This window comes from Rana temporaria, chromosome 3 (assembly GCF_905171775.1).
Source record: "Rana temporaria chromosome 3, aRanTem1.1, whole genome shotgun sequence".
NCBI lineage: Eukaryota > Metazoa > Chordata > Amphibia > Anura > Ranidae > Rana > Rana temporaria.
Window position 1 is genome coordinate 452024159 of NC_053491.1, and position 16418 is coordinate 452040576.

At 46.0% G+C, this 16418-nt stretch overlaps 1 protein-coding gene across 1 annotated transcript in view; it reads left to right on the forward strand.

The window, feature by feature from the left end:
* The window catches only part of LOC120933437 (venom factor-like), a 161180-nt gene that overhangs the window by 20134 nt on the left and 124628 nt on the right, over positions 1-16418 (forward strand). The window contains exons 5-8 of the mRNA XM_040346654.1: positions 6448-6542; positions 11386-11468; positions 14397-14484; positions 16060-16162. Of these exons, the coding sequence (XP_040202588.1) occupies positions 6448-6542; positions 11386-11468; positions 14397-14484; positions 16060-16162 (369 nt within the window). The remainder of the gene's footprint in view (positions 1-6447; positions 6543-11385; positions 11469-14396; positions 14485-16059; positions 16163-16418) is intronic.

The following is a 16418-nucleotide window of genomic DNA, read 5'->3' on the forward strand; positions in this document are numbered from 1 at the left end:
GAAGACATGTAGTAGCGAGCCCACCTCTTTCTCGTACCGCCAGCAGCGGTCCGAGGCGGTCGGGAAACATTTGTGTAACTTGGCCGGCGTAAAATACCATCTGGTCAGGATTTTATAATTTGTCTCCTTTATTTTGGTGCATAAACACGATTTGAGTGCACAGCTGATAATGTGTTGTTGCTGTGCCGCTGAAAGTTTACGGTCCAGATCTCTCTCCCACCCATCAAAAAAGGGTAATTGAGGCTGTGTGGGTGGTGTATTAAGCAGGAAGTACATTTTAGATAGCGTCTGCGACACTGGCTCAGTTTCTGAGCAGAGCTCCTCAAATGTCGTCAACTGTGTGAAAGCCTGGGGGCCAGGGATAGAATGCAAAAAGTGGTGTAGCTGCACTGCTCCCCAAAAGGGAAGTCGGTAGCTACCTGTCTCCACAGTCAGTTCCAAGATGGTTGGCCATCTCCCCGCAACACAAATTTGGATGCATTCTCGTTGCCCGTGTTTCTCAGGGTGACAAATTCCGCAGATCGTAGGCCCGGTGTAAATTTGGGGTTACCTAAAATTGGGTAGAGTGGGGAGGAGTTGGACGTGAGGGACGATCGCATGGCCACCCTGTTGCTATGGCGCAAAGTGGCACCTATGGTCGGGTGGGATTTCAGTCCCGGTTGGAGATCGTCGTAACACCAAATCGCACTCCCCAAGGGCACCATCGATTGTGACTGCTCTAGGTGCACCCACAACTTGGTTGTTCCGTTACGTCGCCAATCCAGAATCTGGCCCAAATGGGTGGCTTGATAGTATTGTCTGACGTCAGGCAGAGCGAGGCCTTCGTTTAGTTTGGGAAGTGAGAGTAAGTCGCGTCACAAGCAGGGTTTTTTGCTCGGCCAAATAAAACGGGTGAAGAGTGTGTGTACCTGTCTAAAGAATGAGTGTGGGATATTTATAGGTAGGGCCTGAAAGAGGTATAGGAACTTGGGCAAGATACACATCTTTATCAGATTACCTCTGCCAAACCATGAGTGCAGGCCCTTGCTCCAACTCTCCAGCAGAGAGCGAGCTTTCGCTAAAATTAGTGGGAAGTTCAATGCAAACATGCGTGAGGTGTCTTTTGGCATGTACGTTCCAAGATATGACAGGGCTGAATCCGTCCATTTAAAACGGAGGCTAGATTGCAGAGACCGCAAGACGTGGGGAGACACAGCCACTCCCATGGCCTCTGACTTTGAGAAGTTTTTATTCAGGTTCGACAGGGCTCCATAAACATCGAATTCCTTAAGGAGGTTTGGCAATAAATTCTTGGGATTTGTCAGTGAGAAGAGTAGGTCATCTGCGTATGCTGAAATTTTGCACTGGGAGTCCCCTACGGGTAATCCCTGTATGTCTGGATTCAGTCTTATTTTGCATAGAAATGCTTCTAGCGACAAGGAAAAGAGGAGGGGCGAAAGAGGGCACCCCTGTCTTGTTCCGTTTCCGATACAAAACGGAGATGAAAGCAGACCATTCGCCTTTACCTGAGCCGTTGGGTTAAAGTATATCTTTTTGATCCAGGTGGTCAACTTTTCCCCCCAAACCTATGTGGCGGAGTACTGAGAACATGTAAACCCAATTCACCCTATCGAAAGCCTTCTCGGCATCTGTACTCAAGAACACACAGGGGGTTCCCCCCGTGGACGTAACGTGGAGAAGGTTCAACACTTTAATAGTGTTGTCCCTAGCTTCTTTTGTGGGGATGAAGCCTACCTGGTCGAGATGTATCAGTGACTGGAGATGCTGTGATAGGCGGGAGGCCAGAATCTTTGAAAACAAATTCAAGTCTATGTTCAGGAGGGAGATGGGCTTGTAGCTCCCACAGGAAGTTGGGTCCTTGCCTTCCTTGTCAATTAGGGAAATGTGGGCCCTCAGCGTGTCTCTGGGGAAGGTGGCATCCGATCCCAACGCATTAAAAAAAGATACCATGCAAGGGCCAATCAGTGGGAGGAAGGTCTTGTAATACTGAGTGGTATACCCATCCGGGCCTGGGGTTTTGCCTGGTTTCGTGGTCCCCACTGCACTCTGAATCTCCTCTAATGTGATTGGCGAGTCTAATTCTTCCAGTATATTCATAGGGAGAGAGGGGACTTGAGAGGACATAATGTACTCCTCCATAGCGGCCTGAGAGGGCGAACTGTCTGGCAAATTATATAGGGTAGAATACAAGTCACGGAACCCTATTGAGATTTGTTCTGGCATTGTGGCTTTCTGGCCATTTGGACACTGAATATAAGCTGCCAGTTTTTGCTCTCTCACCACTCTAGCAAGTGTTCTCCCACATTTGTCTCCCGACTCGTACGGGATTTTGCGGCAGCATTGCAGCGCAGCTTTGGCCCTGTAATGTAGAAGATCTGTAATCTGCCTGCGAATCGACCCAAGCTCTGTCTCCAGGGCCTGAGAGGGGGCGTGTTTGTGGCAGGCCTCTGTAGAGGCCAGCTTGTCAAGAAGTTTGGCGAGCTGCTCGTTTCAACCCTCTTTATGGGCTTGATAAGCACCCCGCGGAGTACCATTTTGTGTGCTTCCCAGAGCGATCCGGGTTCACAGTCCTGATTATCATTCTCTCGGAAGTAGTGGGTTAGTTCTCTAGTCACCTCTGCGAGTACCTCCGGGTCCTGTAGGAGGCTCTCGTTGAGACGAAAGAAGCAGGATCTAGACGAGGTACCCTTTGGAGAGTGTATAAGTAAGGGAGATCGGGGCGTGGTCAGACCAGGTGATGTGATTGATCGAAGTGTTCGCAACAGAGTGCAGTTGATTATGGGGAACAAGGAAGAAGTCTATCCTGGTGTACAATTTATGTGGTGGCGAATAAAATGTATAGTCACGTTCGCCTGAGTGCTGAAGGCGCCATACATCAATTAGTTGCGCTTTGTGTAAGGCATTGGCTATGCGTTTCCTATGACTCGGAGGAATTGAGGAGTGACCAGAAGATGTAACGGATGTGGGGATCAGGGGGACATTAAAGTCACCGCCTAGAATTAGTTGGCCCTCGGCGAACTCCGTAAGTTTGGGTAACCTTAATAAAGGTCGTACAAGGTCGCCAGCATAAGTTGCACCTCCCCAACCAGACCCTTGATGAACACAAAACGTCCTCCAGGGTCCCTAGTTTCCGCTTGGCATCTCCAAGGAAGCCTACTGGAAAGTAGTATAGACACCCCTTTAGTCTTGGCTAAAGGATTGGTGGAGTGGCAGGTCACCGGGAAGAATCTGTTTTTAAGGAGTGGTAGTTTGTTATGCCTAAAATGGGTCTCCTGTATAAAGGCAACATAAAGCGTGAGATCTCTTAAGGTCATCTAGAAGCATGCGCCTCTTCTCTGGTGAATTGAGGGCCCTCGCATTCAGCGATATTATTTTAATAGTATCAATTTCCCTGGATTGGCAGAGTAGGACAGAGAGAGGGATTAAAATAAGAAGAAAAAGGGAAAAGCAAGGGAAAAGAGAGGGGGGGTACAAGAATACAAAAAATACAAAGAATACAGGTCAGGGCAAGACCAGGTGACCCGTTCAAACTAAGTTAACAAGTACTAACTTGAATTGACGGCACACCACCGGGATTTCGGAGGTGTGCGTCGGCCTAAATGGGGGTGACATTAAACAAGTACCTGGGAAAGAGAGGTCCTGGTCCTCCCCACCACCCCAACGAGGATAAAAGTGCAAACAGAAGCACAATATAAATTAACCTCTAATACAGCATGGTTTATTACAAATAACAAAAATAACCACAACTACATAAAACAAAAGGAAGGAGTACCAGCATTACCGCAAGCAAATCATACCATCCCCAACAAATGTACATTTCCTCCGCCCCTAAAAGGGTGTGTGCCTAAAAAAAAAACCTTGTGGTACCTATGTCACCCTGGGCCCGGGCTCCCCCTCTAGGTTCGCGCTCCCGTGGCAAGGGGCGCGAACCCTCCTCCCTTAAGAACAATCTACCACCCCCATTCCGGGTCCCCTGAGATAGTCTGCCCCATCTCACCTCTACGCTCCGGGGGAGACGGACGCTCTGGCCACCTCCGTGCGACACCCAAGGCCCATTGCCCCCGTCAATACACGGGACGGAGAACCAGCAGGTCCGGCCAGCGTGCGCTTGCAGAGACAAAAAATCAAACTCCGTTACCCCCCCTCTCGCTGTATCGCCTGCCATATCCCGGTGTCCTGGGCAACAATGTCTATTGAGCAGTCGGGGGCCCCCCCGGAAGGGTCCTCCCACCACCTCCCGTGAGGCAATCCCCTGGGACCCTGCCCGTGACCCCTCTATACATCACGGATCCCCCCCCTCAGAGACAAATGCATAAGATCATAAGTATGCTAAGGGGAGACACCTTAGATAAAATAAACAATAAACGAAAAAGGCATCCATAACAAGTCTGGGTTCTCACCAGGCAGGCGGCTCATCTCTGCAGTGACTCCGACATAAGGATATACCGGGGGGGTGTGTGCGTCCACTTATTGTGCTGGGATGGTGTCACGGGCTGGTCCAATGTTGAGTCCGGAGAAGTGCCTCGCCGTCGCAAGGCAGTGGGGGTCGCCAAAGACAATCCGCCATGTCCGTGAAGGGATCCAGTAGTGTCAGTTCTCGACCGACAAGGGGGGCAAAGGCCCATCAGAGAGACAGGAAAAACATGCCTGACGATGAAAGAGGGGGCGGGAACGAAGAAAGGGGACGAAGCAGAGCCCTGTCGCAAGATGTCCGCGCACAGGTATACTTAGTAGATTATGGGCCATGGAGGGGGCACTGGGAGGTCTAAAATGCTTGCGTGTGGCGGGGGGGTCACTCACGCCTCCCGTGTATCCCCAGGGGACGCCTTTTGCGATCTCCGCTGGCTCCGTTGTGGCCTATAAGGGGGCCTTCCTGAGGATGATGCAGAATTCGCCCTACTCGGGTGTCTCGGAAAGGGACTCAGCCAGTCCGGCATCTCGATCAGCTCCACCTCCAGAAATTGGAACAGAGCTGGCAGTGACTCCGGTGAGCGCAGTGTGAAGGAGCGCTGTTCCCTGCGGAAGGTAACCCGCGAGGGGGAAGCCCCAACAGTACGTGGCGTTTCTTCTCCTGGCCAAGTCTAATAAGGGCTTCAGCATAGCCCGGCGCTGTAAGGTCACCCGTGAGATGTCTGGTAAGATCTTGAGCGCCCCTCCGTCTAACTCCAGATCCTGCAGCTCCCAAGCTTTGCAGGCGATAATTTCTTTATGGGTGTAATTGTGCAGGCGGCATATAACATTGCGCGGTCTGGTGGGGTCGGGGTCCTCAGATCTGGGGCTCAAGGCCCGGTGAATATGGTCGAACTCCATTCGGCCCTGTATCTGCTCACCTGCCACCCTTTTAAAGATGTCTGTGACCGTGTCTAGCAAATCCGACGGCTCCGTAGCCTCCGGCAATCCCCGGAGCCGCAAGTTGTTTCTGCGGCTCCGGTCCTCCATCTCTTCCATACGCAACCGCAAGGCCGCAGATGACTCCGATTGCACTCTTTGGGAGGATTCTAATGCTGACACCCTCTGGTCTAGCGTCAAGAGTGAGTTCTCACCCGCTATAAGTCTGGTGGTGAGGGATTGAATGTACTTCTTAACCATTACGATTTCCTTCCTGTGTGCCGTTTCTACTTGCCCCACCAAGGCCTCAATGTAGATCAGATTTAGGTGCGGCGGCTGCTGAGTATCAGGCAGCAGGACCTGTGGGATGCTGGGGTAGACCTCCGGGCTTTACGAACCGTCAGGGGTAGCTGGCCGGACGTCAGACACAAGGCTCGATGACTGCGAGGCATGTGCCGTTGCCATCTTGAATTCTGGGGAGCCCGACTGTAGAAGTTGGAAAAACCTCTGAATTTCACCTTGTGAGGAAGCTGTTGGTAACTGTGTGGTAGTCTTTTTGTTCCTCTTTGCAAGGTGCTTCTTGGATGAGAGCATTGTGCGCTAAAAGAGCTTGTAGGTTGGGGTAGATAGGAGATGGTCGGGAGCTCAACCCAAGCACATCTCTACTCGGTCATGTCCAGATCACGCCCCCGAGACCATTGCTGTTGACTGTCACAGTGGTCACATGATCGGGGGTCGGTCCTGCCAATTTACCAATCATTAGTACACAATGGGAACTGTCTCTGTGCTGGGAGCATGCAGTGGGTGTGTTCTCAGCACAGAAAGCTCTGCCACCCATTGACACATACAGTATGTGCAGAGTGTGGGCGTTAAAGCTCACCCTCTTTGTTACAGCCCTACATATGTGTCATGTTGGCGGCAAGAGGTTAATAATTAGGTTATGTGTAAACCAATAACTAGATATCAATGCTTTGGAATCCAATGAATGACTTTGACATTCTCCCTATTGGTTTCTACAGCTCATCCTTCAGACATGTTTGATGATGAGAACCAAAAATATTCATGCATTTTTTGGATTTCTCTGTACAATATAATAATGATTTTCTTCTCCCTTCTCAGACTCCAGATAATGTGATTGTAAAGAGAGATACCATCCGACAAACTACCACAAAAGGAATTATTTCCTCCAGTTACAGACTAACTGAACTTGCAAGGTGAGAACTTTATGTGTCCATCAACAAAATCTCCTGAAGGCAATGGGGAATAAAATAAACAGTTTAATATTACACATGGGCAACTACATTTACAAATAAATTGGTCACCTTAAATGTGCTAAGTTAAGCTTGAACTCTTGAACTGATAAATACACAAATATAAGGAAGCTGTTTTACCTGACAAGGGATTTTTATTTATGTCCATCTAGTCCTGAGATATACACAGCTGTTTATAAGGGCAGTAGACCTTATTTTTCTAATCTGCAGTCCAAAAAGGGATGGATCTAACCCTGTCAATCCACTTAAATACATCCCCTCCCTTGTCTGGAGGGGGTGTAGCTCCCTCTTCATGTCCTCCCTATTAGGCAACTACCACAGTCTAAACCAGGGGTCTGCAAACTATGGGCCTCCAGTTGTTCAAGAACTACAATTCCTATCATGCCTAGTCATGTCTGTGAATGTCAGAGTTTTACAATGCCTCATGGGATGTGTAGTTCCGCAACATCTGGAGGGGGTGTAGTTTGGAGATCCCCGGTCTAAACAAACCCCTCATAGAGAAACAGGAGCCACTCTCTACATAGAACCCTCAAGGTAGCTTATTAAGTCATATGGCGCAAAAGTAAATTCATCCAATATACAAGCAATCCCTCAAACGCGTTTCACTCAATCAAGAACTTAATCACGACTCCACCTTAAAGCTCTTGATTGAGTTAAACACATTGAGGGATTACTTGTATAGTGAATAGATTCACTTGTGTGCCAAATGACTTAATAAACTATCTTGAGGCTTCTATGTGGTGAGAGGTTTACATTTCTCTTTGTGGACTGTGACTGTGATAGAGCTGATAACTATTGGAGCCAACTCCCAGTGCCAGTGATCATATGGACATTCCAGTGCCTGTAGTGGGATATTTTACTAGTTCTTGCTTCACATTAGGTAGCCTTATGTGTGGCACCTAGTCTTTGAATATTCTTCCATATTATCAAGCAATCCCTCAATATGTTTCAATAAAGAGATTAATCATGGTCCCATGATAAAGCTCTTGATTGAGTGAAACACATTGAGGGATTGCCTGTGGATCAGATGGATTTACAGTGGTGCAGTGAGCAGCACTTTCGCCTAGCAGCAAAAGGTTTGCTGGTTCGAATCCCAACCACGACACCATCTGCTTGGAGATTGCATGTTCTCCCTGTGTCTGCGTGGGTTTCCTCCGGGTACTCCGGTTTCCTCCCACACTCCAAAGACATGCTGGTTGGTAAATTGGATCTCGTCCAAATTGGCCCAGTATATATGTGTGTGTGTCCCTAGCATGTCATGATCCTACGGGGTAAAAAATGACCGCACCAGCCAAGCAGACACTGGCCGGAGAAAGCGCCCAGGGGCGATTCAGTTTGCATGCATTGCGCAATACAAGTCATTCATTCATTCATTTACCTGTGTGCTGAATGACATTAAAAATCTTGCGGACTCTAGTGAGGGGTTCTTGTCTCTTTTTGCTCCCCTTTAGGCAATCTTATGTGTGGCACCTTTAAAGTCCTGACGTGTCTGAATATTCTTCCATATTTTCATATCACCATAATGTAGCAAAATTTGTATTATCAAACTAGAAAATTTAAACTTTCATCAAAACTTTTAATTGCTGTCTATGTCGGAGCCTGATGTCCTAACTACTTGGATAAACTGTGAAACATGTTCAGCATAACAGAATAAGTCCAGAATGTGACTAATGTGACTTGGATAAATGTGAGCATTCACAAACAAAATCATATTTTGACAAACTTTGGGTAAACTTAGTGCAGTGTTTGGGTTACTGCGTAAAAAAATTTAAATTTGTATAAATTTGTACAGTAGTCATATAGGGATGGTACATCATATTCTATGTGAAAGGATCTAAAGGTTTTAAGTGCTGTTCCTACCTGTATATCTTCCATAGTAAGTAAACCTTTGGATAAGCTCATGTACCTTTTTGAGATTACCTTTCGCACTTTTAGTACTACACTCTTTTGCACATTTTTAAATGTACAGTGGATATAAAAAGTCTACACACCCCTGTCAGGTTTCTGTGATGTAAAAAAATGAGACAAAGATAAATCATTTCAGATTTTTTTTTTCACCAATGTGACCTATGAACTGTACAACTTAGTTGAACAACAAACTGAAATCTTTTAGATGGAGTGAGGAAAAATACAAAAATAAAATAATATGGTTGCATAAGTGTGCACACCCTTAAACTAATACTTTGTTAAAGCACCTTTTGATTTTATCACAGCACTCAGTCTTTTTTGGGTATTAGTCTATCAGCATGGCACATCTTGACTTGACAATATTTGCCCACTCTTCTCTGAAAAAAACACTCCAAATCTGTCAGATTACGAAGTCATCTCCTGTGCACAGCCCTCTTCAGATCACCACACAAATTTTCAATTTCGATTCAGGTCTGGGCTTTTCCAAAACTTGAATCTTCTTCTGGTGAAGCCATTCCTTTGTTGATTTGGATGTATGCTTTGGGTCATTGTCATGCTGAAAGATAAAGTTCCTCTTCATGTTCAGCTTTCTAGCAGAAGCCTGAAGGTTTTGTACAAAATGGAAAGGGTATGTGCCAATATTGACTGGTTATTGGAACTGTTCATAATTCCCTCTACCCTAACACGATGTTGACACCACCACGCTTCACGGTGGGTATGGTGTTCTTTTGGTGATGTGCAGTGTTGTTTTTGAGCCAAACATATCTTTTGGAATTATGGCCACAAAGTTCAACCTTGGTTTTATCAGACCATAACACATTTTCTTGCATGTTTTTGGTAGACTTAATAGGTTTTCTTGTACGTCTTGCCACTCTACCCCATAGCACAGGCATATGAGGAATACGGGAGAATACGGGAGATTGTTGTCACATGTACCACACAGCCAGTACTTGCTAGATATTCCTGCAGCTCCTTTAATGTTGCTGTAGGCCTCTTGGCAGCCTCCCTGACCAGTTTTCTTCCTGTTTTTCATAAATTGTGGAGGGACGTCCAGTTCTTAGTAATGTCACTATTGTGTCATATTTTCTCCACTTGATGATGACTGTCTTCACTGTGTTCCTTGGTATAACTAATGCCTTGGAAATTCTTTTGTACCCTTCTCCTGACTGATACTTTTTAACAATGAGATCCCTCTGATGCTTTGGAAGCTCTTTGAGGTCCATGGCTTTTTCTGTAAGATGTGACTAAGAAAATGTCAGAAAAGACCTACTAGAACAGCTGAACTTTATTTGGGGTTAATCAGAGGCACTTTAAAGGATGACAGGTGTGTACTTAATCCTATTTAACGTGAGTTTGAATGTGATTACCTAATTCAGCTACATCCCCAGTTATATGAGGGTGTGCACACTTATGCAACCACATTATTTATTTATTTTACTCCCCCCCCCCCCTCAATAGATTTCAGTTTGTTTTTCAATTGAGTTGTACAGTTTATGTCCCATTAAAGGTGGAAAAAGTTCTGAAATTATTTATCTTTGTCTCATTTTTTTACATTGATCTCACATTTTCACAGGGGTGTGTAGACTTTTTGGATCCACTGTAGCTCCCTGCCATAGTCTGGGTACATTTTGTTTTTGGCTCTGCTGTACTTAGCTGAGCAGTAATTTTGTTTCTAGATCTAGTAAGGCCTCCCTAAGCCTGGTGGTTTGATTGCTCCTGCCTGCCCCTTCAAGAAGTTTTTAGAAATAATGTAGGAGGGTCATCCACTGGGTAATGAACGTATCTGACCTCAGTCAATCTCTGGGAGGCTGTCGAAAAAATAAATGTTTTGGAGGGCCTGCTCAGAGCTGTTGTTATCAGGCCCCAGCTTATGCTTGGCTGAGGACCTGGACTGAAAGAAACTTGCTAGAGGACACTACAGGAAGATGGCATGCAGAAGGACCCCTTTCACTGAAGAGTGTTGCACAGAAGCTGGTTGGAGAACTGTCTCTGGACACTGAGTAGGACCTTTTGCCTAGAACTTCAGGTGCGCCTGTGCTTTGAGGATTAGACGCCGGAGGTGGCTGTCCTGTCTACCTCCAGAATTACTTAAGGCCCCTACTGAAGGACTTTGTTTGAGAATCTGTTCTCTAATGTCTGAATGTGCTTTATGCCCCATACACACGGTCAGGATTTCCAACGGGAAAAATTCAGATGGGAAAATTGAGAACCAGCTCTCAATCTATTTCTGTCGGAATTCCCAACAGAAAAAGTCAGATGGAACATACACAAGTTTGGAATTCCCGACCAAAATCTCCCATCTGACTTTTTCTGTTGGGAATTCCAACCGTGTGTACGGGGCTTAAGAGTATCTTGCACCCTCTACATTACCGACAGTAAAAGTCTGATGGGAGCTTTTGGTCGGGATTTCCGACCGTGTGTATGCTCCATCAGACTTTTTCTGTCGTGAATTCCGACCGTGTGTACAGGGCTTAAGAGTATCTTGCACCTTTATCTCTCTATATGCCTGTGTTCAAGTACTGCAATAAATCTTCAAAAAGAAACCCATAGAGCCAGAGTTTTGATTGTATGTTCTGGAGTTGGTAACTGGGCTGGCTGCCTCTGAATAGGCAAGGAAGACCTAGGTTATTTCCAGCAGCCCCTCTGGTGGTAAGCACTACATGCATGCACACGTTCACACCTCCATTAACAACAAATGGCATCATAAGTATGGCAAGCGTTGTAATGGTTCCTAAGAGTCATTGGGGCCTAAGTAAGAAACATTGTGAAAATGTATATACCAATGCCCCTCATACTCTATCTTCCTGGAAAATAGATTAGGTAGTAATTTGTAAGTTGCTGAGAACTGATATAGAGTCCTTTCCCTTATGCTTTTCAGTTTTGGAGTTTGGACCGTGGCTGCAAAGTTTGAAGACACCCTTATACATAACTTCAGTACAAATTTTGAAGTAAAAGAATATGGTAAGCTCATATCCTTTTATTTATTTTATGAATTATCTTCATTTTTATTGATCAGGATGAAATTAAAATGAAAACTATTTTTTTTTTTTTTTTTTAGAGATTAGTGTGTAGCTTGTCAGTCAGAGTAGCAAACAGTGATGGAACTGCCAGGGTCACAAGGGTTGCACTTGTGGCCGGGCCCTGGAGTTCTGCCACTGTGGGAATATAGCTCCAGGGTTGCTGGCTGCAGATATGAGAAGAGATTGTCTATTATACTCTCTCTCACACTGACCAGACCCAGCACTGACAACATGCCCACCACCCACCTCCTCTTATGGACAGGAGAGGAGAGAGAGCAAGATCTGCTCCTCCAGTGTGTGCCTGTGGCGGGAGAGTCCAACAGTTGGCAACTAGACAGTGGAGGAAATATGCAACCTGACCGAGCCTCTATCTATGGTGCGTGAAGTGTTCCCCCCTCCCTTCCTTCTCTCGCCAACCTCTGAGCACACTAGTGTAAATTAGAGCTCTGTGGACTGTAATGTAAAGGGGGACTCTGATTTAATTGCAGGCTTTGGCGAGTAGAGACGCCCCTACATCAGGGTTCCCAGAGCACCGCTTACATCAAAGTTCTCCTTTACATGACAGTCAACAGAGCTACCCCTTAGGACCCTTTCACATGCATTCAGATGTAAAAAGGGAACTCTGTGCATTCAGATGTAAAATGTCACGGAACTAGTAGACCAGACTGTGTGACTGCATAGAGGAGACCAAAAACGCATATAAGTGAAAGAAAAAGGTATTTATTAAAAAGGTGACAAACAAGTGAAAACAACCAGTGCACAACCCACAAAAAATAGTATATACAAATGCAGGGGAGATATCGTAATCGTATGTAAGCCAGGCCGAGGTCATACACCAGGGGATGTCAGCAGAATGGGGGACAAGGAGCAAGACGGACAGGGAGAGCAAGGATGGATAGGCTGGGATCCAAAGTAAATCAGGATACAGACGGGACAGGTCCAGGAAGGGCTTAGGCCGCGTACACACGGTCGGACAAAACCGATGAGAATGGACCGAGGTTCAGTTTCATCGGTCCAAACCGATCGTGTGTATAGCCCATCGGTCTGTTGTCCTTCGGTCCAAAATTTTAAAACATGCTTTAAAATCGAACCGATGGACCACTGACCGATCGTGCCAAACCAATGGTTAGTACACAAAAGCATCAGTTCAAAACCCACACATGCTCAGAATCAAGTCAACGCATGCTTGGAAGCATTGAACTTCGTTTTTTTCAGCACGTCGTGTGTTTTACGTCACCACGTTCTGATCCGATCGGTTTTTGAACTGATGGTGTGTACACACATCAGACCATCAGGCCACTTCAGTGGTGGACCGATGAAAACGGTCCGTCGGACCATTCTCATCGGATGAACCGGTCGTGTGTACGGGGCCTCAGGATAAGGATCAGATCGGGTCGGGTCAGAAGCAGGCTCAGGGTCAGGATTGCAGGCTCAAGGTCAAGATGAGAGATACCAAGGTGAGGTGTGCTTGCACTTGCCAGGTATAAAAGGGATGTGAGTGATTGGCTTCAAGTCACACCTGAGCGCAGCAAGAGCTGTAAGCTCCACACTGCCAGGATCCATCCGGTGGTGGAGACCAGTACTGCGTCCCAAAGATGATATAACACCAGCAGGGAGAAGTTCTCCTGACAGTTCCAAACTGCCAGGAGACACCTGCTGGTGAACCACAGTACTGCGAGCCAACTAATAATAATGAATATTACCAGCGGATGGAACCTTTCCTGACAGGAACTCTGTGAATTCAGATGTAAAGGGTAACTCTGTGGATTCAGATGTAAATGAAAAACTCTGCATATTTAGATGTAAAGCTGAACCCTGGATTCCGATGTAAAGAGGGAACACTGTGGATTCCGATGTAAAGAGGGAACTCTGTGGATTCAGATGTAAAGCAGAACTCTGGATTCATCCCAGTGTGCATGCGCAGAATCATGTCGGAACTACTCCCTAAGATACGACGGATCACTGCCTACAACGTGAACGTAACCTACGCCCAGCCCTATTCACGTACTACGTAAACGACGTAAAATACAACGGCTCTGCTCCCTGGTCCATACCTTTGCATGAGTTGCGCCTCCTAAATGTGGAATAACTTTACGCTAGACGTACGCCTTACGCAAACCGCGTATATTATGCGCCGGGCGCAACTACGTTCGTGAATCGGCGTATCTCCCTCATTTGCATATGTGCATAGAAAACCAATGGGAGCACCCCTTGCAGCCAGCGTAAATATGCGCCCACGATACGCCGGCGTAGGAAAGTTACGTCGGTCGTATGCAGCCTATTTTCAGGCGTATCTCAGATTGTGGGCACGGCGCACAGATACGACGACGCATAGTTACACTTACGCGGCGTATCTCGAGATACGTCGGCGTAAGTGCTTTGTGAATCCGGGCCAGAATATATACACCCACAGTATAAGATGTACAATATGTCTTTCTATAATGGTGGCAATATAAAAAATTTACTTTCTTTGGTTGTTTTTATGTTTTTAAAGGCGGCTTCACACTGCCCCGCTATGCCTTGCATGCAGGACTTTTGGTACACTTTCAGAGAACGCACTAAAACTGCAAAAGTCTATATAGAAGCACAGCTAACACGCACCAAAACCTTCGGGTACACTGCACCTGTGATGCCTCCAAAGAGCAGCAGGGCAATGTGAAGCTACCCTAATGTTTAGCTTCAGATGATAATTGTTTTCATCATTAATGGAATAATGGAGTTGGGAAAAATTATAAAGTGTGTCTAGTTATAATGTTGCATAGGACCCCTGTTGGGGAGGTTGACCCTCACTTGTCTTCTTGGGCCATTTCTATAAATGGAATGAATGCACAAGGGGCCAATATGAGATATTCTTTATTTATTATTGCAGTTCTACCCAGTTTTGAGGTGAAAATAATTGCAGAGCAAAAATTTTACTACATCAAAGATCTAGAATTCAGAGTTGACATCCGTGCAAAGTGAGTATAAATGCAGACTGTGTGTTATATGTGTATATTCTAGTGATCAGTGATATCTATACAGCAACTAGAGATGGGCTGAACAACCCCTGTTCAGTTCACAGCAGAACTCCCCAGAACAGGGGAAAAGTTCTGCCCCGAACAGCGAACTCCATTAAAGTCTATGGGAGCTAAACATGAGAAATCAAAAGTGCCCATTTTGAAGGCTTATATGTAAGTCATTGGTAAAAAGAGGGGTATGGGGGTCTGGTTATTGCTCTGGGGGACATGTATCAACAATTTTTTTTTTTTTTTAAACTATTGTTTTTTCAGAGGCAGTGATTTTAATGATGCCTAAAGTGCAACAATAAAAATGAAAAACTCCTTTAAATATAGTCCCCGAGGGGTTCCCTTAGTCTGTCTGTAAAGTGGTGCATCTATAGCATATATAGAACATGCTTCAGCAAAAAATGTATTTCTAAAGAAAAAAAAACTAGTCAAATTTAAAACATTTAAATTTTACATTTAACTTGACTCGTTGTTGCAACTGCCGGTGCCCGAAAATTGAAAAAGAAAGAAAAAAAAAACGGTGTGGGGTCCCCCCCAAAATTCATACCAGACCCTTATCCAAGCACACAGCCTTGCAGGTCAGGAAAAGGGGGGGATGAGCGAGCACCCCCCCCCCTACTGAACAATACCAGGCCACATGCCCTCAACATGGGCTGTGGTTGTGGGGGTCTGCGGGGGGGGCTTATCGGAATCTGGAAGCCAGATCCCGGCCCACCCTCTATCTGAATAAGCATGGGGTACATAATACCCCTACCCATTTACCAAAAAAGCGTAAAAAAGTCATAAAAACGCAGAGACAGTTTTTGCCAATCCTTTATTACAAATGTAAATCCATTGTCAATCACAACCCCACTGCACCGCCCCCTTGTGATATCACAGACTGGTGCATGCTGGGTCTGTAATGTCACAGGGGGGCGTGCCAGCAGGTGATGTCCCCACCCTTACCTATATAAGAATTGTCAAACAGTGGAGGAAGCATTTGGCGATAGACTGTCAATGAGTATGGAGCGTTTTTTCAATTTTCTTTTCTTTTTTGGGTGTGGCGTGATTGACGATGGATTTATATTTTTAATAAAGGCTTGTCAAAAACTGTGTCTGTGTTTTTATTACTTTTTGACACTTTTTGGTGAATGGCTAGGGATACTATGTACCCCATACTCATTCACATGGGAGGGGGCCCGGTATTTGGGGCCCTTAGGGGGCTTCCAGATTCCGATTAACCCCCTGCCGGCAGACCACCACAACCACAGCCCAAGGTTGTGGGAAAGAGATCCTTGTCCCCAGCTTTTACTGCACCCTGATTGGGCAAAGATTTGCCCAATCAGGGCACAGAATGCACTGTACAATTCTCAGTGCATTGCAGGGTGTTCGATGGGGCGAACACCCGCTGAACACCCTGCAAATTCGGGTGTTCTGCAAAGGGGGCGTACAGCCAATGTTCGGCCTGAACTCATGCTCGGGCCGAACCGTTTGCCCAACACTAACAGTAACTGTGTTATTTTTCTTTCTTTTTTTTTCTTTTATTAGTTATCTCTATGGGAAGCCTTTGAATGCTATGGCCTATGTGTTGTTCTCGGTGTCAAGAGAGGGTGAAAAGAAAAGTCTGCCAAATACCCTAAGAAGGATTGAGGTATTGATTCTTATTCTGTTAAAGCCCTAGTGAACCTATAGTTTAAAACAGCTAAATATATTCCACTTTCCCAAAATAAAACATGTGCAAAGTCTGAGGCCACGTACACACGGTCGGATATGTCCGCTGAAACTGGTCCGCGGACCAGTTTCCGCGGATATGTCCGACCGTGTGTAAGGCCTAGCGGACAGGTTTCCAGCGGACAAAAGTTTCTTAGCAAGCTAAGAAACTTGTCCGCTGGAAACATGTCCGTCGG